We start from the raw sequence: 23,635 nt of genomic DNA on the forward strand, positions 1-23,635 counted from the left end.
GCTCTCCCTCTCCCCTGTGTAAGCATCCAGGCAGGACCTGGATGTAATGTACAAAGCAGGAGAAAGCTGTGAGGTGCCAGAACTCTACCCCACTGCCTGTTCTAGGTGATGTTGTCATTTGTCACATGCAATCTGGCTACGGGTCAAGTAACTGCATATCAATTTAGCATTTAGATAAATACAGTGCAGTTGATTTCACTCAGATCTCATTTTAATGAGAATTTTCCTCTAGTGTTTCATTAAAGAGGAAAGAAAACCTGCCTTTCATGTGGTTTCCTAGCTAATTGCTGATTATAGAGGAATTGCATAATATGAGCACAAAACATGCCTTTAATTGCAGGGTTTTTTCACAATAATAGACTTTGATATGAAAATGTTTTTTCAGTCTGTGGTAGACGGTGTACAAATTTAGATGCTGTGCATTTTACATTGCACGTATGGCTTAACCTACTTAATTTTTTTTTCAGGTTCTACATTCCTAAATTACAAATGCTTTGCTTTCTCTCCTTCTCTTCAGGAACCCTGGGATGCACAGCACATTCCAGCGCTGTTCTCTGCTTTCTGTGGTCTGCTAGTGGCACTTTCTTATCACCTCAGCAGACAAAGCAGTGACCCGTCTGTACTGATGTAAGTTGCCTGTAAATGTCATTTATTGGTTACTCTGTACAGCACACAACCAGAGCATTCCTTGGGTTTTAGAACTACAGGGATTGCATGCTGTAAGTGCTGTGGTGAGGTGAAATTCCTCACCATGTCTGCATGGTTGGTATCAGTCCTGTAAATAAATGAAGTGCTGCAGTCAGATCACCAGTAAGGCTGGTGCTCTTTTAGCAGCACTATCCAAATTCTCTGAAGCAGATTTCTCCCTCTGGGAAATTGTATGCTTTTCAGGTTGGAGGACAGTGATTTACTTGAGAGGGTGCTCAGGCTACTGGAGTTGCAGAATGTGTGCTTAGTAGCACTGGGGCCAGGGACATTTGATGTGCTGGGAAGATGGCTGAATTCCATCTCTTGCTGAGGGTTACTGTAATAGGCTATGTCTCTCTGTTTAAGATTGCCTCCTTCCTTTTTTTGCTCTGACACAGTCTGGTAGAGGTAACTGAGGAAAGGAAGTGTATGTTAAGAGCTGACGTTGCAAACAAGGGAGATCAAGGGGAGAAGTCCCAGCATGGTGATCTGCAGGTGGAGGTGGTGTGAGAGACAGGCCTGTAGATCCATAGCTCACAGGCAGCAGATGTGAATTTTCCTGTGAGGAAACTGTGATATATGGCTGTTATGAGGGCTGTGGTGATCCACAAGCAGCTGGGCAGTTACATGTAGGGCTGTGATATTAAGTAAGCAAGTAGGTTTTGTGCAGCCAGGATCACCGTGCCATCTGGAATTCTGCTTCACAGACAGCTCAGTTTTATCCTAGAACAATGGGAACAGCCTGTGGAGAAACTCACAGGTTCTCTCCTTTGATTCATGAGGTGTGTTGTGTGTGTCTTGAGGTGAGGCTCTTTCGTGCACTAAAATTGTAGTAGGCATGTAGTAAAGCAGTGTGGTAGGATGTGCCATTCTGTAATGCTGGAGGGAAAAGGGGGAAGTGGAAGACCTTTTTATGCCATTCAAGATTATATTTGAGTAGAGAAACTTGAGAAAAGTAAAATAGTTCTGATGAAGGAAACGATACAGAGCACTAGTAGGATATTGGCATCCCAATCTATATTACTCAAGAGTTGAGAAATTCTTTCTTTACTGTCCGAAACATTCAGGGAATCTGATGTTTATACATTCCTAGGTTCTGATGCAGCAAAACAACAAGAACTGCATGCATGTATTGCCATTAAATTTACCCAAAGTCTTATGTGTCTGGCACTGATGTCAGGTAGACCTGGATCAAGCTTTGTGTAGGTGGTGTGTAGTTCATTGACCATTACAGTATGGAACTTGGTTATGGAAGGAAGTGACACTCTGTGCTGTATTAGGGAGATTTCTTAGCCTTGGAGTAAAACACAGGTAAATTGCAAGTCAGCATGGAATTGTGAGCTCTTTCAATTTTGAAGTAATTTAAATGTATTCTTCTTTTCCACTCCCCAGGAAGGACGCATCAATTCATTTACCTCTTTTATAAAACAGAAACTTGTCTTCCTTGTAACTTTTAAGGAAGTAATCTTAAACCATTAAATCCTTTTTAACTTGAAAATCTAGCTATCAATTTCATAACATTCTTCATCTGATCTTTAGCAGCTGAAATGGTTGTTAAAAATCTTAAAATGAAAAATATGTGTACAACAACATCAAATGTTTATTGTGCCATCATAAAAACATATAATCCCTATGAAAGAGATTTAAGATTTATTTTTTAAACAGCTCTGAACTTAATTAAAGGAAGTTAATAAGATTGGAAACAGTGTTTAAGGAATGGCCTGTGGCATAAACTTCAAAATGGAGGAGGAAGGAGGTAGTATATAAATGTTGAAGAGAGGATTAATATACAGTTTGTACAGAAATAGCTTCTTTGACCTTCCTAATGTGGGTCTAAAGAGCTCTCATATTGGTTTCACCTTAGCTGAAATATTAATGAAAGGCATAAATGCAACAGTACTCTTCTCTGCTTATTCCTCAAAATGATTGTCACATTGATTGGGCTGCTGACACTCCTCAGTGTTTTTGTGAGGAATTTCTACCCTAATCACAGGTACATCTGGCTTATGCCAATCTCCTGTTATATAGAGGTAAGATATCTAGTGTATACATGAGGAAGGAAATCTGAGGCTGTTCTTCCTCCTCTGCCCTCCAGGAATATTCACGTCTGTTAGACATGTTCAGAAGTATCCTAACTAAGATTTTTGCTTTAAACAGGTCCCTTATTCAATGCAAGTATGTTCCTCACTATCTGCGCCAACGATTTGAAGATTCAGCAGCAGATCCACTCCCAGAAAAAATGAGAGAATCAGTGGTAAGACTTTTTCTTTCATTACTTTCGGTTCAAAGCTCTCTCTGATCTGATTTCCCCACTGAGGCACCTTTTAACTATTCTCATTTAGTAATTTAAATTACAAAAAGCACAGAAAATGGGAAGATAAGTTCTTCCAGATCTTCTTTACACTGAGGCCAGAAGTGAGAATGGGGGATACACAGCAATTTTCCTTTCTGAAGGGTTCCTTTGAAGGGCTCTGCAACATTGATTCCTTAATACAGTTAATGGGCACTCTTAGAGCCTGAAGAATGGGGCATCTCTCATCCTGGTTCTTAGAGAGCTAATGCAGATTCTGTGCACAGAGTTACAGCCTGGCAGTCTGGTGTGTACAAGGTAGGCTGGATTGTTCAACAAGTGTTCACACTCCCTGTCTACGTTGGAGAGGAGCAGGATTTGGTCCACAGAGTTAAGTGTGTTTAAAACGGCCCTTATACTTTATTTACTATGGCTAGGGTTTGACCTGGTTTTCAGGAATTCCGTTTTCTGTGCCAGTACTTAGTCTTGACTGTGTGCCCTCCACCCCAGCCAAGCCAGGTGGAGCACACTGCCAGACTTGGCATGTAGACGTGGAAGGAGCATGTGAAACTGGACTAGTATGGGAAAGGGAGGTACATGTCTGGTGCCAAATATTGCCATCTCATTGTCTCTGCTTGGCAGGCTGTTTATTTACTACTGTCTGGCATGTGTCAGCTTATTTCCCACTTCAGCATAAACATCTGAAGTGACCTGTCTTCCTTTTTGTGTCTTTTTATATTAAAAAAACAGTTTACTGTTACCCAGGAGAGGTTGGAGAGGTTGATCTTATAAGGAGTTCATGTGGAAAGACCATGCAAGGAAGCTGGAGAGGGACTCTTTTTTTAGGAACTGTAGTGATAGGACATGGAATAATGGGGATAAATTGAAAGAAGGAAAATTTAGATTAGATATTTGGAAGAAGGTTTTTAATGTGAGGGTGGTAAGACACTGGAACAGGTTGCCCAGAGAGATTGTGGATACCCCAACCCTGACAATGTTCAAAGCCAGGCTGGATAAAGCCCTGAGCAACCTGATCTTAGTGGGAGGTGTCCTTGCCCATAGCAGGGGGGGTGGGGACTAGATGATCTTTAGGGTCCATTCCAACCCCTTAACATACTATCAAACATCAGTTTCCAGAACTGTTAGGAGGTGTTTGACATATTTTAAGAGGCTCATGATCAGTCCTACTTCCTGACTGTCGGAGAGCCCTTCCTCCTGACCACATCCCCAGTGCCTGCACACGAGTATTTGAAATCTAGGCAGTTTTTCCTAAGCTTCTGAGTGCTTGCAGAAGCAAGGAGCATTCAGCGAGTCTCTGGATGGTAAGACTGCCTTTTTTGACCCTTAGACATGACCCAAGAGTCCATAGTGCCTAGTATGGTAGCTGGCCTGGCCTCCAGATGTCCCTTCAAAGGAATGCATGTCTCCTGTACATCTTGAATCATTACTTAGGCATTTTATAAGGTGTTACCCAGCCTACATTCACCATATGAGTTGATCCCACACTACCGATGTTTTCTACCTTTGTTTGCTAAGATACTGCTTCCATTGTCATTTTTTACCATGTATAATGTTATTTTAAACTGCTTACTCTAATAAGGCCCACATAAGATTAAGTGTTAAGGCTATTTTTTGTTGCTTGTATTGAGCAACAGTTTCTTGCAAGCTAAACTGTTTCTAACAGGATGACACTGGAGTATAAAAGTTCATCTAGTAACAAAGTTAAAAATAAAGTACTTAAATTAACATTTTGCTATATTCTGCAGTATTTCTAGTATATAAGTTATTGCCATGGTTCATTGAGAGTCCATTCTTGTACATGGGGACTGTATGGCAGATGTAATGGAAAGCTGCTTTTTCCCCTGTAGTTTTGTCTTTTGCTGATTGTGCCTTTCTTGGAGAACTACAGAGTGTGATCTCATCTGTTCTGCAGATGGAGCCCAGCCAGGGGACTGAAGCAGTTACTGCAGCTGTCCACTTAACTGGTTTTGTTTCATAGTGCAGAGGAAAACCTTGAGCAAGGCTCAATATAGTGAAAACAAAAACCAAAAGAACAAACAAATTAAGATCCTGGTTTTATTTTCAAACCAGAGTCATGCTGAAGACTCTGAAACTATTTTTGCGACAGTGATGGGACAGGAATATTCTGCACTTGTGACCTAGAGCCGCGGGGATGGAAGATGCAGAAGTGTAGGGTGGACTGCAGTGGGATTTGCCAGACACAGGACTTCAGTTCTTCTTGTCACAATGTCTCATTCCTATGTTTCGCCACACTTTTTTTAGCATTAATTAAGTGGGATTCCTGCCACCTTTTGCTCTCCAGGATGTACCTGGTTTGGGGAATTGGCACTTTTCTGGTCTATACATTTGATGCTTCATGCTGCTGCTGCTATTAGGCAGAGGCTGCTTTCCTTCAGTGTTGCTGGAGCTTGCTAGTTATTTGCCTTTGTTTTTCTTCCCCTCTGTCTGGGCTTCCCCTAGTGTATAAAAAACCTGTAAGCAAATGTGTTTGCGTACAATGTCAATTAGCAGTGCTAATTCCCCCACACTGGGAGATCTTTTGAAGAAAGAGAGGGCAATTTCTGATTAACGTGGGCTCTTTGTCTAACCCCTGTGTTATCTGGTACCTCTGTCTTAGTTAAACACTAACCAGTTTGCCAGGAGACTCCCACTGCTATCTCACAGTGCAGTGCTAATAGAGTAAATAGGGAAGAATTGAGGCAGGAGAAAATGCATGTGCCTCAAGTTCAAGAAGCACAATCAACTCATAGTCTCTGCAGACTTACTTCAGTAATCACAACCATGTTTAGGATGTGGGACTCTTGAAAGTCAATTTTAAATAATTTCCGGAACTTTTGCAAGAGGATCTTCAAACAGTTCAGAAGCTGTGTGAAACAGTTCATCAGTATGTGGAGGAGATTTCATGATGGTAGTTCTTTGTTGTTGGTTTATTTTTTTTCTTGAGGTGCTCCTGTGCAAGGAAGGTGTTCCTAACCCTCTGTCAGTAGCAAGAGATGGCAGGATACAATGCAACAGCCAACTTTGCCTTGGTCTATATACAGATATATGATCCGCATAACATGCCATTTAAGAAAGACCCATTTTAATAAGAAAACCTGAGACTTGCTGAACCAAATCACCTCCTCAAGGAGCTGAAAGCAAACAAGGTTAATATTGAAAATTAATGTGTTGTATTCTGTAGTGGCTTTGCGTTGATGTTAGAAATAATAAATACAGCATCTCTAATGTTTAGTTACATGACCTTTACTCTTTTGCTTTGCCTGAATAGCTGTGTAAGAACTGTGAGCTTTGGAAGCCTGAATTATAAAGCAGCTGTGATGGATAATTGACCATTCAACTTTGAGAATGGAGCTTCCTACCATTATAATTAATTTCTGTAGGCATCCACATGGCTGATTACTAGATTAAGCAATGGCCTGAGGGTGATAATGTGTTACATTCAAACTCAAGCTTCCTTCCTGGTCTTTAATACAAACATTTAGTTAGCTAGTAAAAGGATTTGTACAAAGCTCCAAAAACATAATTGAAAATAACAGTTGGACTCAATGATCTTAAACATCTTTTCCAACATAAACAATTCTATGATTCTATGATGATAATTTATTTTTTTAAAAATGCCACTGTAATATATTCTGCTTGTGAAATTTCTGAGGCATCAAGCGTAGTGATGTTGGTTTGAGTTTTCTTCTTCGCCTGTGCGTAAAATGAAGGAAAAGATATGACCTGTTTCCAGCTCAAACTTATAACAGTGAGTATCTCTCACTGCAGAGATTTTGTCTGTGAATAGAGCTTAATTTAGCCTATTTTTTTCCATTTTGGACCAATGCAGTAAAGGAGTCAAGCATCACATTGTAGGGGGGCCATTCAATATTCAACTCATAAATGCTTGGCCTTGGGAATGGCATCCAGAATCCCATTTTAGACCATTGGGTCTAAAGGCAGGATGGGGAACAGAGTTGCATCCAAGGTAGGCACATGTTTTGCTGGACATAGCTGCCTTCTACAGAAGGGCAGGAGCAGCAGCAGCCTGTAGCTGGATGCCCAAGTTTTTATCCTGGAAGGTCTCTCTGAATCCCCTTCAGCCAGAGACATACCTAACTGCCCTGGGTCAGCCATTTCCTGGGGGACCCTGTTCACTATACCATGACTTGAAACAAAAAAAAAGCCACTGCTCAGCTTTGCTTTAGAAGGGAGAAAACCATGAATTTTGTGAGATGTTTGAAAGTGTCAGCCACATCAAGAAGATGCTCCTGTGAGGACTGTTATGCACATCAGCAGCTGAGCAGTGCATTTCCATTTTGAAGCAGTTCAAGTGCAAGGGCGAAAGGACAAGCCTGGACATATATGACACTTTAAACACTTTAGATATTGCCAGAATGGGAGTGCAATTGTCAAACTTGGGGTTAAATCTCTGAATAATAATATTTCTTTTAAAACATAGACCTTTTCCTGTATGAGATTGTTAATGTGTCAAAAGCAATGAGATCCCTGTAAAATGGGCAATTGGAGAGTCAAGTGTGGGAAAGGTGGGAAATATAAGTCCTGTGCAGTATAATCTGTGTAATACATTCTCTTTTGAATGTAATGTTTGAAAAGATTCTCTTTGGTGACCTGGCATGGAATGGGAAGTTAGGATGCCACCTCTCCCCAAAATGTTCACTGTTATCACTTCTGCTGATTTTGCAGCTAAATTCTTAATAGTTGATATAGTTCTAAAAATGGCAGCTTCTTCAGTCACCTGATTGTGGGAGAAATCAATAATTTTAATAGTAATCCTTTCTGGTTGTACAGAAGAGCTTGTGAATGTGATTTGAGTGTGTTTGTTGTTCTTATAAGCTTGTTTTAGACTACTGAGTAGTTGGATTCAGCTGTGCAGAAAATGATACTTGATCAAGACTCTTCATACTATGTATTCACAAAAGGGCTGAAATAGTGCCATATAAATTTGCCACTGCTTAACAGTCTCAGATGCTGAATTTTACAAGCTAATTACTGCTGTTTTACATAGATTTTGTGTGCAACATCTTTAAAAATATCTGGAAAGGTTAAAAAGAAAATAATTTCCGTTGCATGCATTAGTAATAATTCCCTTATTCATTTTTATCGGACCATTTTTTTTTCAGTATTGCACCACATACTAAAACCACTTGAGTCAGAGATGGATACACAGCTTACTAGTAGGGGAAGGTTTGAACTGAATGGAGAGGATCTGTGGGGACAGGCAGGGATCAAAGGTTTTATTAGGGAAGAAAAGGTTTTTTCTGTGAGGTCCCTCATGTTGTGGTTCTCTTGTTGAATGCAAGAGCCAAGGAGCAAGGCTGGAAGGGCTATGTTTTGAAAAGATGATTGGGATGAGTTATGCAGACATAACTCTGCTCCTACACCTCCTCACTGTGTGTAGTCCAAGCAGAGTACAGGGCTGTCCGGAGAGGGCATGGCTCTTAGAGGGAAGGGAGCACTCTTCCTGTGGAGGTACTTGCTCCTGAGCAGCCTGGGAAGGGGAAGAACACTGGTGGTGGCTTGAGAATTCAGCTAAACCGTATCGGAGTTTCCTGGGACGAAGCGAAAGTACTTCTTGAGCCTGAAGGCTTTTTAGTCCTGCTGTATTTCAAAGGGCTGCTGCAGTAAGTGGAAGTGCTGATGCTGGTGACCTTTTACTAGGAAGCATCTTTCATAACAGGGAGTGATAGGCAGTCTAAATATAGTGGTTGCTACCAGCTTCCCCTGTAATTCGCAACCCTTCTGTTGTTCACTTGTTCCGCTTGCTTTCTTTTTATCTCCCTTTTTCATAGGTTTGCCTTCCCATCATTATTTTAGCTTTCTTTCTTTTTCTCTGATGAGATACATGAAACCTACCTAGATTGCAGCATCAGGAAATTGGAGGAGCTCCTAATTCTAACGAAAGTGTTGCTTTTCACACATTGTTTCTAGATGTCTTTGAATTGAAGCTTAAGTCAGTTTCTAAACCAAGAGCTACAAATAGTAACTCATTTGGTAACTTAGCAGCAGTATTGAGTGCTGAACCTAAATGCCCTTCTCATAAATCTGAGACAAGATTTTCATTTACTCACAAAAACATTTGGGTGACCTCTGAAGTACAATCCAGAAGACCTCACAGATCACAAGCTATCTTGTTTATTTGTTTACTGAGGATGACATTTTAATCACAAGAAAAATGGGCTGCAAAGACAGTGATATTTTCCAATCTTTAGAAACAAGATTACTCCTACCCTAGTTATAGATCTTTACATAAAGGCAGACATGTTCTTTCATTAGCATTTAGTGACACTAGAGAAAGACCTTGTCTGAAATCCATGAAATTGTGCCAAAATTTGGCTTCCAATACAGAAAATCAGAGAATGGGACATGTTACTTTAGAACATAAAAAAATGCATTAACTTTGTGTCTCGGAAGGCATTGCAAGAAAGCCTGACTCATTTTGGTAATGCAAGAGAAAGGGAGTTTGAAGAAATCTTAATGCTTGCAAATAGGAAATGGAAACAGAAAAAAGTTCGTAATGTAAAAGAGTTATATTCCTTAAGCAGAATCAGGCTGAGTATGAAAATATATTGTTGCGTTTCTACAATATTAAAACTATGTTATTAAAAATATAATTTAAAATTAGGCATGATGAATTTAAATGTGATTACTTCAACAAACCTAGAGTGTGAAGAAACAATTTCCCAAAGCAGAGTGGGGAAAATACATTTGTATTAGGGAGTGATGATTAGCCTTATCACAATGCAGAGTGTAAGTAATTGAGACTGGAGTAATTTACTTTGGTTAAAATAGTATCGGCTTACTAATTTTGTATAAAATAATTATTTTCACAGAGAGAAATCTTGAAATCGGATCTTATTGTCTGCACAGCAGCTGCTGTTCTGTCATTTGCTGTCAGTGCCAGTACTGTGTTTCTGTCATTAAGGGTGTGTATCTGTCTTTTTAATTTTTTTCCCCCTCCTAAGATATTTCTTTTATGCAAAACCACAGGGTGCTATAACTGGAAAGAATAGAGATTGTGGGAAGAGAAGTTAGTGAAAATGTATTTACTGGTCGTGATGACATTCTTATATATGCAAGGCAGTTTGTTTATAGGTGTTTGTATTAATTTCAGTGTTACTTATTTGACGTCTCTTTCCTTAAACCTCTATATCTCCATGGCTCTTTTATGATAGGGAACCCAGGGGACAGCATGAATAACCCTGATCTCTTGCCTTTTATCTGTATTTTTTCCTTGCCTGTTTAACTCAAAAAAATTTGGTTAATTATGTGTGAAAAATACATGTATCAAAGTCCATATTCACCTGCAGATTCAGAGTTGGAGTATAGGAATAAAAATTATTTGCATGAAAATACAATTATAGAAATTGTTAAAAAATGTTTTTTAAAAAATATAGTGAAATGTTGTTTGCAGATCATAACTGTTTCTTTTTCTCTCCTTTGGCCCAGCCATTTCTCAGCATTGTCCTGTTTGCTTTAGCATGGACTGTGGGATTTGTAACACATTACATACTTCCTCAGCTTCGCAAGCATCACCCCTGGCTCTGGATCTCCCACCCCATACTTAAAAGCAAAGAGCACCAGCAGAGGGAAGTGAGAGGTTTGTAATAAAGTCTTTTCTAAACAATGGATACAATGACTTTCAGCTTGTCTTGCTTGGAAGGAAAAACAATCCAGAAGGAACAAAGCAGGGAGAATAAGTTATGCTTCATGTTTCCCTCTATTGAATAACATACAAAGCTGATCATTGTCATTTTTGCCATCTGATCACCAGCAGATCTGTGAATCTGTGTAATTTGTCTCCTGATACCCCTGCAGGGGTGACACTGGGCAGGCTTCTCTGGACATTGTCTAGTCCAGTGCCCCTGTTCAGAGCACGATCAGCTAGAACAGGTTGCTCAGGGCTGTGTCCAGTTTTTATTGTCTTCAAGCATGGAGACTCCCCAACCTTTTTATACAACCTGTTAGAGCATTCAGTCATACTTACAGTAGGAAAGGTTACTCTGAGTTGTGGTCCGGTTTGTTGGGTTTTTTCCTTATGTCAAAATGGATTTTCAGTCTTGTCTGTTTCCTTTCCTGAGCACTACTGAGAACAGCCTGGCTCCATCAACTTTACTCCCCCCATCAGATACTTACACCCCCAAAATGCCCCCAGTCAGGCATTAATAAGATGCACGCTGAGGCTTCTCAAAGCTAAGCAACCCCAGCTCTCTGTCTCTCCTATGTCAGATGCTCCTGTCGCTTAATTATTTTACAGGCCCTATGTGATCTTTCACAAGTCATCATCTGATCTGCCTTTTGTTTTTACATTACGATACTGTTCCTTGCTGTGTTGCTTGATATGTTACACTTCATGCCTAATAGGTCAGCATTTTATATAACTGAAAAACTTGATTGATTAAATTGAGGCAGAATTACTTTTTCTCCTTTCTGACAGATCAGCAAGGGTAGTGCAATTTAGAGTTCTAATTTCAATTGTAACACTTTTGGAGAAACATTAAAATTAAAAGGAATTATGAAATTTTCTTGAAGACTTGTTCTTGCTAGTGCCTGCTGGCTTCATTGGGTAGTGCCCTGATACATATGAGTGTCAGTAATTTTAGCATGTTGAGATCTGATTTCCTGTTCTGATGCAGCTATTTCTGCAAGCAGACAGTGTGCTTTGGGAAGCACATCTTCCCCCGCCACCCCAGCTCTCATCGTGCCTTTGCTACCAGCTTAAAGCTTGCTTGTCATTTCTTGATGGATCCCATGCCTTAATAATTCTCAGTATATGTTCCTGAAGTGTTTGAAGACAGCGTTGTCAGAACACAGTCTGCTGAGGGACTTTAGCCTGTTCTTCAACTAGAAAACAAAAGAGTTCAGATCACTCTCTGCAAAACCATACATTAAGAATTTAAATCTTCTTTTTTATTTTACAAAATCTTGTATTTCAAAACGATTAGTTTCCAAACAAGGGTTGGGTATGAAAAAAGTACCCAAGAGACTTGATTGAAGGTTGCCTTTTAACTTTTACTGCAATACACCAAGGAAAGTGTAATAGAAATATAAATCTTATTAAGGATCATGCCCAACTGAAAACAGTGTTCAAGAATTCTTCTCCCTCATAAGCAGTAATTCTGATGAATATCCACGTTTTATGGTTTGTTTCATCATTTAATTGTAAAAGGCTAAGGATGTCTTTGCATTGTCCTGATTAAGTCTATGTTTGTCAGAAAACATTGTTTTCCTAAATGCAATGACTCAGCTTTTGAAAAGGTTGAAGGTAGAGACCAACCAGACTGATCTCCAGAGATGGGTTTCTTTCTGTTTTGAGATGCAGCTGCATTTTTCATGCTACTTGCTGCAGGCAAAAGGCTTTTTCCTTCTTTTGCAGTCCTCATTTATATGTGGTCCATTTCCACACTTTGGGGCTTGAGTGTTATTTCAATGTAGCTAGTGTTGTGTGTTAGAAAACAAGAGTAAAAAAACAAGTAAAAATATATTTCAGTCCCTTAGGCTGCTGCAGAGGTTTTTTTATCATGTTCTGAGATGAGACAGACTGAGGAAAAGGTAATCCCTTTGATAGATGTGTCTGACAGGCTGTCTTCTTTCTTTTACCCTGTAATAAAAATGTAGGAACTGAAGTCATAGGTTCCCTGTTTGTATAGGAAGAGAAACTTGGAAAAAGGACAATAGTACCCCATAGTTGTCAGGTACGGACAATGAAAGGACTAGTACAGAAAACAAGATGTCTCTGAGGAGTTTTATTGCGTAGAATTTAATTTTCAGCATCCTGTTTTTTTGACAAGTGTAGTGCTATGGGGAGACAAATGATTGCTTGCAATTAGACAAGTTACTGATAATGACAATTCCACAAGTTTATTCCTGGCTTTGTTTCATAGACTCTGAATGAACTGTTCAAACTTTCAGGTATTCTGTAGAATAGCAATTATCAGACCAGTTCTCATGATGCCTATGTGAGATAACTCATTTATTACTTGTCATTGTTTTGCCTGGCTGCAGGAAGAAAGGCTGAGGTCAAGATGTATGAGCTTACAGGATAATAGATGTGTAGAAACTAGTACAGGACTAAGTGAGAAAGAAACTCTAGGCTATTTTTAATTCTCCTGCCTCCCCACTATTGCTTTTATACCCCACAGATTTCAAATCATCCATGTCTTTCCCTGCAGCCCCTCTGAATGTGAACTCTTTTTTTCTGTCTGCATTGTCTGTGCAGGTCTCTCTCTGCTCCTGCAGCTACCTTCTTTTTGGTCTGCTTGATATGCATATCTCTTTACTGTAGCTTCAATTCTTACACAGAACTCAGCTGAGTTGCTGAGTGGAGCTTTGAGAGAAATTTGTAGTTCAGGAGGAGGTGAGAGGAACAGAGGACAACAGCTAGGTTTCAAAATGGACTTTTTGCATGTATGACCTTTTAGCAGGTGGCCCTTAGGTAATAGAGGAAGAAATATTTTTATAGCATTATGAAAAACAGAAGTTAATCATATTTTCTGAAGGCAGATTTTTACAAGAGCATTGCCTTAGCTTAAGGTACTGGTAATGCATGACTTACAGGTAATTGAAAAGGATTGCTTTTAGATCTGTCTCTTTGAGCCTGTACAATATACAGCTGTGCTTGTAGGGCACACAAATCTGTTGATTCAGCGTGTCTTCTTCACTTGTCATTGAAAAGGTGTGTATGGGAGAGTGGAATATGTATACATAATTGTTTTCATTTCTGCAGGGAAGATTATTGGAGATTCAGTAGCTTGCTTTGTTATTTCTGAGTCAATACCAAGTTCTGTCTTTTTTGTGTTCACAGTTTTTCCAATAACCTTGTCTAGCGGAGCTTGCTTGAGGATAAAGGCATTATTTTTGTTTCTACACAAGTGTTTCTGCACTCAGTTCACCTAAGTTCTCATAGCAGTTGAATTGCATGGAGCATCCAGTTCTTGTTTAATACTTGTATTAAGCACTGTGGTATTGCTAGAAAAGTCTACTGCAAAAAAAGTTATACCTTGATGGGGAATAATGTGAACCTGGCTGATACTTTTTTCAATGGCTGTTTAAGTGTTTTGAGAAACATCAATAACAGTTTCTAGCTCCTGAAGATTCTTCAAGCTTTAGATCTCAAGGGATGTTTCATTTATCAGTGATACTTTACACTCTAATGAACAGTGTCTTGCCACTATGAGATGGGGAAGGAAAGGCACAGTGTTCAAATGAGGTTCCCCAGGTTACTCACCAGGTCAGTGCTGGAGCTGGAGAGGGTCTCTCTGGAGTCATTACGTGGCTAAAAGTGCTATTTAGTATAGACACTAAGTAATTGGATGATGTAGAAACTACCATCTAGTGTGTACTATCTTTTATTGTTTCTGAGTGTGTCTCTTGAGAGCAGTTATAAGCAGCAAATCAGATACTCTCTAAATTCAGAGAGCAAAATTACTTCTCTATTGTAAAAGAATTATGAATTCCATTGTTTCATAAATTAGTCGATTGACAATATTTATTAATGTGAGCTAAGTCATTTCTTCTATGGTATTGCAGTGCAAAAAATTCATGATGACATGATCTGTTATCTGAATTTCTATTTCAGATGCTGCTCATTTGATGTGGTTTGAAAGGCTCTATGTGTGGCTACAGTGCTTTGAGAAATATATTTTATATCCAGCTATAATACTGAATGCACTTACCATTGATGCTTTCTCAATTAGTAAATACAAGAAGCTTGGTACACAGTAAGTAGATTATAACTCAAAGCATGTGATTAGTAGAATATTTGGTTTTAGACTGAAGATTGAGAAATGGAATTTGTTTTTAAATAAGCCTGTAATCTTATCACAGTTTGCTTTCATGCATATTAGTTCAGTATACAATAATCATTGGCTTTGCTATGAGAAAAATGCAAAACTACCTCAGCACACACTAAGATATGACTCCAGTGAGCAGGAGTGAAATTAAAAGATTAAAGAGCTATATATAGATATATATGGAACATCTAAATATGTCAATTAAAAGCAAGACACACTATACTAGGCTGCAGGTGTTTGATGGGCATAAACTCAGTGGGGTAACTGGAATTAATCAGATGAAAATGAGAAATCTAGGCTGGATATCAGGAAACATTTCCTATCTGAGCATTTTTAACACTATGGTGCAGTCTCCCAAAGGAATTATCAGAAGCTTTGCCACACAAGTCTTTTAAGGCAAGACTGAATAAAATATTCAACAGTGTAGAATGGTGGGTAGTCCTGCATTAAGATCAGTTTGAGAAAGGTAGGGATACAAGTTTTGACAAAATCTGATGTCTTCAATATTAAGCCGAATTGGTGATGCTGATCCATGGTCTCACAGTGTGATCCTTGCAGACAGCCTTTTATGGTAAGTATTTTAGTCAGTGCCTTGCCTGCCGCAGATATTCAGCAGGCTTAGTGACTGCAGTATCCCCAGTGAGCAGAGTTTCTGCAGTCTTTTTATCAGAATGATAGTGATGCAGATGACAAAACAAAGAAACAGCCTTGTGTTCAGGAAGGAAGGTGCCAGTAGCAGGAAAAATTGCTAGGAAGTGGGGAGGGAGAGTTCCTCAGTGTTAATAATAATACAAATTCCTAATTTTAAATATGAGATAAAAGAAGTTTGTGAAAATTGCACATTGGTTTAATTATTTGTCTCTCTTAAGGAGCAACAGAGCTTTAGGAATTACACAACTGTATGGAAAAGGTGGCCCCTGCTTTTTAGGGACTGAAACCTGGACTAGGGCATTAATCAAATTTTCTGCATATTTCTCTCAGACAACTACTTATCCAGAGAGACTCTCACCCATCACTCACTGATAACATGTGTAGTTCTCCATTGACCTTTTTCCCCCCCTGGGCACTTGGGAGATGCTAAGGCCAAGGTGCTTCAAGAGTTTAGGTGTATTGTCCAGGGTGAAACTGCATCCAGACTCATCCCTCTATATAGTTTTGCAAGGCTGGCAGAATTAAAAGTAATTAAAATGTCATTTGTTACTAGCTAGCAGACGTGACTGAACACATGCACCGAGCAAATGTGTAGGGTTAGGAAGGTGCTATTTTTACATAGTCATTCCTCCAAGCTAGATTGCACTTTAAAGTATCACCTCCCTCAAGTGTTCAGAAGGAATGAGTCAGACCCCCAGAAGTCTTGAGATTAAAGAAAGTAATTACATTTGTCTGCCTCTGATTGTTTGGCCTGTGGGGGAATACCATTGCTGTCCTTTCCTTTCCCATCCCCCTTGCGTCTGTGTGATCACCTTGGATTAAAAACTTGGGTTTTCTCCTTGTGACTGTGGTCTCTCCATGAAGCTCCCAGTATCCCTTCTCCTCTGGCATTCTTCTTTAATATGCTTTCTCTACAGCTGCCATCTAAATGCCACACAAAGCATTAATCTCCAGATCCTACCTCTTTCTCAACTCTGTAAGCCCGTGAGAGACTGTGCATTCTCTTTCCTCCTTCCGTGTACAGTGTTACTGAGGGTTGTACTTTCTGTGCTTTAATGCATAAATACCTTTCTGTTGCTGGAACATTACTTAGTTATTGACCACCCAAGGATCAGACTGCATCATGCTGTAGAGAAGGGAGGGCACTCTCCCCCTCTGTGTCTGAAAGTGTCTGAGGTGGTACATTTTCCATATTTTGATGTTGGACTTTTTCTCAAATTGAACTTATTTTTTGAAGAAGCTTCATCTTGCTTTGTGATTTAAAGGACTGAAGCAGTTTGCTTCTTGAGGAGGCAGAACATCTCCTTCACACTCAGGAGTTTGCTTGAGCTTTCCAGACCCTGATGTGCTGGTTATTAACGGGACCCATGCTGACAAGCTGAAGTGCCTGCCCATTACCTGCCACAGAGGTATCAGAAAGCAGCTCCCTCCTTCTCATGTTCTCTTACTCTCTCTCTGCTGAGAGTTAAAGCCCCAGGAAAAGCATCTTGTGTGCCAGGATTTTTACGGAAGAGGGATAATGAGCAAATTATTTTCTGTTACCTCCAAGTGCATTCATTTATAAAATGTCATTTTTTGGTGAAATTTTAGCAGATCCAGTGACAAAAAATGTCTTCCTTTTGCTGTAAGATCTGTAAGTTTCTGTGTGAAAATTCCTCCATGTTGCAAGTAATTTCTGCTTTCTGAAGAATGAGAGAACCAACTGACTCATATAGGATACACTGTGATGGCTTCTAGTGGCTTCTTCTATTTAGATTAGTCAGTAGGTTTTCCATTCAGAAATCTGGGGCAAATGGAAAAGAACAGCCCTGACAAGGTGGAAAATAAGGTAAGCTTGGCATTTCATTCCAACAGTGATGTCCTGGTGATCCTTTAGAATGATCCACACTCAAATAAAGTTGCATCTGCATTACAGAAGATATACAACAATGGATAAATGCCACATGAAATCAAATCAACCTGGAAATGTACAGACTTACAAACCTTGGTAGAATGATGAAAACCTTACTGGCCTGTCAAGTGTCAGTCATGGCAGCAGGCATTCTCCTGGTTAGCAGCAGGTTGGAGGAGAACCTTCCATGCATATTGCAAATGTCTGGCCTACTTTGTCACTCATTATACGTTCAAGTGCCCTCATTTTGCAAGACATAGGTGCAAACAATTTCTTTTCATCTGATGAATTACTATATAGAATAGTCAACCTTCCCATCAAGAACAATGGTAAGAATTTCAAACACTTCACATCTAGGGGTGTTTATATCCAAAATTTTGGCAGTGCATAATGAAATTAGAGTTAAATTATAAATTCTGCCATCAAGTGACATTTCTTGTTATTAAAAAAAAAATGGGGTTCAAGATTTTTTTTTCCAATTACAGTAATGTATTAATGAAAGTGCCAAGATAATTCCCAAACTAAAATTTTTAGTACTACCCTTTTTAGTACAGAGTTCATTCTTTATTACAGCTTACAAGTGTGTGATAATGATAAGGGGAAAATACAAAGTTGCACATGGGCGAAATAAATGTCATGATTTGTGGTATTAATCCTTTGTTCTTTTAATAAATAAGATGTGTAGATTTAGCAATCTGAAATATATCTGTGTTTAAGAGCATCATAACTTAAGGCCTTATGACTTGATTTGTTTTTTTCTCTCTGCTTTTCTTACAGCTGTGACATTATCCTGATAACAGTTGCTGGGATGAAACTGCTTCGCTCCTCATTCTGTAATCCTATTAATCAGTTTGTTACTTTGAGCTTTACTGTAATCTTCTTCCGATTTGACTACAGAGATATTTCAGAAAATTTCTTGCTGGATTTCTTCATGATGTCCATTGTGTTTCATAAGGCAAGCTTTATAACTCCTGTTATTTATTTGGAAAATACATCTTCTCAATGTCACTGTGCTGATCAATAGGTGTTTGGATTTTTTAGAAGTAATGAATGCATGTATAGACACAGCTTGTTGGTACTGTAGAGGAAAAAGTCTGTAAAAATGCAAACAAGGTTTCATTTAAGTGTTTTCTCTGTTTTTGTGCAATGTTTTTAATTTACTTTTTGTTCATACTATATAAAGTTCGAAATTGTTGTTTTCAAGAGGGGAATCCTCAATGAGTTGGAAAGAGCCTCTTGGGTCATTAGTGCAGGACTGCCCTCCAGATCAATCGCCTGGTGTTTTTATCTAGGTTTCCTTTGAATGCCTCTAGTGGTTGACTCAACAACTTCCTTTGGGAAATTATTCCTTTATCTAATCATCCTCATGATAATAAATGTTTTCCTAATGTCAGCCTTAACATTTTTCTTTTCCTATTTCCAGTCTGTTATCCTTGTGATGCTGCCCTTAACCTTAACCTCAGAGCTCCTTCCTCTCTTTTACACTGTTAACTCTTGAAGTGTCTTCGAGTTGAATCTACTTTAAAAATACCAAAGCCAGATCAGCCAGATCTGATCCTGTCTTGGTTTGGAATGTGATTTCACTGAAAGAAACACATCTAACTGATACCTTGATAACACATGAGAAAGTCTTGAAGAATTGGAAATATTGATCCAGGGGTAGCTCTGGTGAGGTGTTTGGTTTTGTTGTTGTTCAGGAGTTTTTTTTGGTCAGGCTTGTTTGCTTGGTTTCTTTTTCTAGAATATTCCTACTATCTGTGTGAGTATGACCCAGCTAGCATCACTTAATTTCTGTGAGGAGAAAGACATGGTTCTATATTGTCTGCTGCATGTGCTGTGGAGATAGTTAGCCCTTCTACACAAGAAGCATCAGTTCATACTGCTGTCCAGGCCCACCTGGAAGTTTGAGGCTTAAGGAAAGGCCCAGTTTTTTGGTGTTACATTGGGAGTTCCCAGTCATTCAGGAAAGTAGTGAAGGAGAAATTTTATGCTTTTCCTGGTTTAATTCTGTGCTGCTGTAAGGGAGGAGGAGAAGGGAGGATTAACCATTTGGTAAGGGAACTTAAGCTCACTCTTTTCACTGAACTCCTGGACCACACTCCAGTAGGAGCTTCGCCTGCTACAAGCCTTCAACCCTCAAACCTGTTGTCCTGCTTTCTCTCTGCTGGGGTTGGGGAGGAAGGGCAAAAGAAAAGGACTAGGAAAGATGGTACAAAGCTCTGCTTTAAAGAGACCCCTCACCCTGTACTACATGATCCTAAAATAGGATTAGAGCAATTTTTAAAGCTTCTTACCTTGGAGTGACAGAGAACCAGTGAAAGTGATGCCAGTTTTCAGTATTTGTTCCATTACCACATTGCTTAGTTAGGGGTGCATTTCTTTCTTTAGAGAAATTTCAGTGATGTATATCAATGGACGTCCCATGTCTGGCTAATGGCTTATTTAGTACTAGAACTCATTCTCCAAAAACCTGTTTACAGGATCAAAAAATTAGCACACCAGAATTGTAAATTTCTCTATTAGTAAATTATTTTGAAAATGCTGACCTTGTGAGCATATCGCAAAACACTGCTGTGGATTGTTGCATGCTTTTTTGAGAGGTAAGGTCTTTTCAATGGGCTTTTTTAGAGAAGTTTGAAGCCACTGTTCACAGTAAAAACCTGGTGTTAGCAATAAGAACAAGATAACGAAGGATGAATATCAAATTCAGCAGAGATGTTTGCTAGAATAGCTACTGCTCTACTAGACTGAAAGCATGTATTACAGACATGTTTGGAAAATGTAGTTTTAGAATTGATCTGCCATCTTCATATCTAATAATGTCTGAAATTTTGCAGGTCATTAGTTCAGCCAGTGGAGTTGTCTTTGTTCCATTTAAAAAACCTGAAGTTAAATGGTTGAATTATTTATATTACAAAAGTACATGCACAGTTACACAATGATCATTAGAGCCGATATGAAAAATAGCTTTGCAGATGATAACAATTAAATTCCTTTTAATTTCAAATCATAAAGGGTGTAAGTTTTCTTTACCCTAATTAGGGCTGGAAATTTAATTAGCTCAATATTGTGGAACTTTAGTAAAGGATATGATCACTTGAGGGTAAAGGCAATGTGTGCTTATTTCATACTATAGGCCCTAAGCAAGCTGCATCTGCCCTTTGTTCCTAAAAGCTTTATGGGTCTTCACAGATTCTGTCTGTAGTTCAGGCATTTTTATGTTTGCAACAATTTTTAAAAATAAAAACAAAACCTGAAATAGTCTCTATTACCATTACCTGTGGCCAAGCAGAATTTATTACAGTCATGTCTAGCTTTTGCTTACACATTGAAAATGTCAATTTATCACCCTCTGAGTTAGGGAACACTAGAAGCTTTGTGCCTTAGTCATAGTGATGGTAATTTTTAAGCAAGGTTTTCCCACAAAAAACTTTGCACTCTCTCAAGGCATAGTGATAGGATTTTTTCTTCTGCCAGGCACTGGGGAAGAAAGCATATAAATTCAACAGGCATTCACAACTGCACTAACAGCTCTTGACACAGATTATATGGAATAAAACTTTGCTAAGAATGTCGGGTAGAGTGTTTCTGAGTATCTCACTTGTTGCGTTTCCCTTGTTTTCCCCATTGTGCTGTTGATTTAATGTAATTTAGTCGAAACAGTAGCTCCAAATGAACACATGGCTCCTTGAACAAGCTGGGACAGGGAAGTCCAAATTGCTGCTCACAGATTTTTATCTCTCTTTGCAAATAGCCAAGACACCCACACTGAGATAATGCAGAGAACAAAAGAGTCTATTTAGTTCTATTCCTGAGGATTTTTTACATGACATTGGATTTTTTTTTGTATTTTTAACATCATAGGACTTAATAATGTGACTCAGTTAATTCACTTCTTCTTTAAAAATTATTAGCTGTTTACATTTTGACAAGTTGCAGAATGTGAAAATCTAAAAGTTGATTAGGCATATATAGAGTGTGCTGTTTTGTCTTTCAAATTGCTTTGGGGGAAGGGAGCAAGATAAACATTTAGAAAAGACTTCCTTATTTCTTGGTGAGAGTGATTGCAGCTTTCAATTCAAGTGAAACAGGACTCTTTCTTTCTTATGCTAAAACTTTCCACGTAGCCAGCCCAGGTTGTCTCCTTGGCTTCAGTCTGGGATTCTTCTGTCCAAAACTCCTCTTGTCTAGAATCTTTATATCAGATCTGAATGGCCTTTTAAAAACATGTGGTTGCTCATTCAAAAGTTGTGGGTATAATGCTCTGATATATATTCTACAGGAAGTCAAACCAGATAATCAAGACTGTCTCGGTCTATGTAAACTTTTCAAATGAACCAGTTGTTCTCCTTGGACTTCTTAGGTGATAATGTCAGTGCAAAGGTTAATAAGAATGTTCCTATTTGATGAAAATGGAAACCCACAAAAAAACTGAGAATTTATTCTTCGTTGGAATAGCAAAAATGGAATATATAATAGGACTTAGGAGATTTCTTCCTAGACTTCTAACAGTAGGAAAAAAATCTGAGATTTTGTCAGTAATAGGGTAAAATAATGTGGAAATATTAACCAGTTTGCATAAACTATTTGGGAATGATGAAAAGATGGGCCTTTCTTCCATCCTTTTGCTGTCTCCTGACATAATATTTATCTGAGGAAAAACCAATGCATGCAGAGTTAAGTGTATGTTGTAGCTTATGCAGTCCATCTTTCTTCAGTGTGATAAAACCAAACAAACACAAAAGCAAAATAGGAATGTGCCCAGCACTACCCTCCTTGGCAGATATGTGAGATGCTTTTAAAGGATGTCTGAATTACAACTGTTTAAGTCAAGAATGAACCAGTATTGTTAAGTGTGAAGTAGAAACAAATGAAAGGCATCCAAGCAGCAAGGATATAAATTTGGAACTGTCTGAATGTTAACAAAGATGCTCAGGGCAGGACCTGTCCCCAGCTGTTTTGCTGTGCTTTTCTAAGGATGCGATTTTCCATTTCATCCGGTACCACAGGCATCCTCTAAATTTTGCTGGTGGAGAAGGGTCATAGTGTCTCCCTGAACTGCTTTTGGAACCTCAGGTAGAGCTGATTTTGAGCTGAAGGAGCAAAGACAACAAAAACACTCGGTAGTGTGAATGTAGATGCTTCTGGCTGTAGTATGCACTTGGTTATTACAAAAGACTGGTGGGGTTTTTTTTTGCTGGGCTCTTCGCTACTGGGAGCAATCAGCAGCATGCTGGAGATTCCTGTATGCCAAGCTGCTAAACTGGCTCTTTGCAACTCTTTCATCTGGAAGACACAACTGAGAAATGATACCTGTACTTTAGAATAAGGATTTTTGACAAACCTGTGTAGCTTCCTTTAAGCCCTAAAGAGCGAGCTACCCCTAGCTTGCACACTCATCTACTACAGGGATCTGGATGGGAATGATAAGACCTGGTGTCATTAACCCTCTAATGTATAGAACTACAACTTCTTATCTCTTTCAGTGTCGTGTATCTTACTGTCAGGCAGTTTAATGGCCTCTTAATTTGTGTGTGTGGATGAACTAATTAGCAATACAAAAATATGAAATCACCTTATATTTTCTTATAGTCAAGTCCTCTGAGAGTTCTGAATTTGTCTTCATGCATAAGGCAACATAATCAAAGAAGCATAGCTTGTTAAATTTCCCTTCATTAACACTGAATTCATTTGCCTAAGTACTCTTACTCCTGCTGAGCTCACTTAAGAATACAATTTCCCTGTCTGATTTTTTTGTTCTTTCCCAGAATACATTTTCCAGCTAATAAGGAATCCACATTTTTTTAATAAGAATTTTTCTCCGTGCTTCTCCCTGCCATAGTATCCAAGATCATGCATTTACGAAAGATGATCTTTATGTCAAAGTAGATCCAGCTAAGGCAGCCAGTTTGTAAGAACTTGACAGACCTGTGCTGATCAGGCTTAGCTTTCAACATCCACAAAGCAATCCTTTGGACAGGAAAGAAATTATGCATGTCATCTTGTTTTCCTTCATTTTATGAGAAAGTGCTGCCAAGTGCATTTAGGTTCTTGGTGCTTTGTTGAAGTCAAGTAATTAACCTATTGGATCTTTTTATTGCCTTTGTGGCAATAAAACTCTTAGTTAGTTGGCATGTCCCATTGATTTAGGTGCTACTTATAAGTCAAAAGCCTCACTCTTTTTCCTTTCCTCTTCTGATTTTTCATCCTTCTCTAAATCTGATGTTTCACTTCAAAGCTTCTGGCACTAAGTCGTTAATTCATATTTTAATCCATTTCTTGCCATTTGTGCATACTGAAATC

At 38.9% G+C, this 23,635-nt stretch overlaps 1 protein-coding gene across 1 annotated transcript in view; it reads left to right on the forward strand.

The window, feature by feature from the left end:
- Positions 1 to 23,635, forward strand: part of PCNXL2 (pecanex-like 2 (Drosophila)) — a gene marked incomplete at its 5' end in the record, with an annotated part of 148,871 nt that overhangs the window by 59,105 nt on the left and 66,131 nt on the right. Inside the window, 6 exons of the mRNA XM_009082871.1 lie at positions 518 to 627; positions 2,845 to 2,941; positions 9,832 to 9,924; positions 10,448 to 10,598; positions 14,577 to 14,718; positions 18,110 to 18,287. Coding sequence (XP_009081119.1) covers positions 518 to 627; positions 2,845 to 2,941; positions 9,832 to 9,924; positions 10,448 to 10,598; positions 14,577 to 14,718; positions 18,110 to 18,287 — 771 coding nt within the window. The remainder of the gene's footprint in view (positions 1 to 517; positions 628 to 2,844; positions 2,942 to 9,831; positions 9,925 to 10,447; positions 10,599 to 14,576; positions 14,719 to 18,109; positions 18,288 to 23,635) is intronic.

The sequence above is a fragment of the Acanthisitta chloris genome, unplaced genomic scaffold (genome assembly GCF_000695815.1).
Source record: "Acanthisitta chloris isolate BGI_N310 unplaced genomic scaffold, ASM69581v1 scaffold4899, whole genome shotgun sequence".
In the NCBI taxonomy this organism is placed as follows: domain Eukaryota; kingdom Metazoa; phylum Chordata; class Aves; order Passeriformes; family Acanthisittidae; genus Acanthisitta; species Acanthisitta chloris.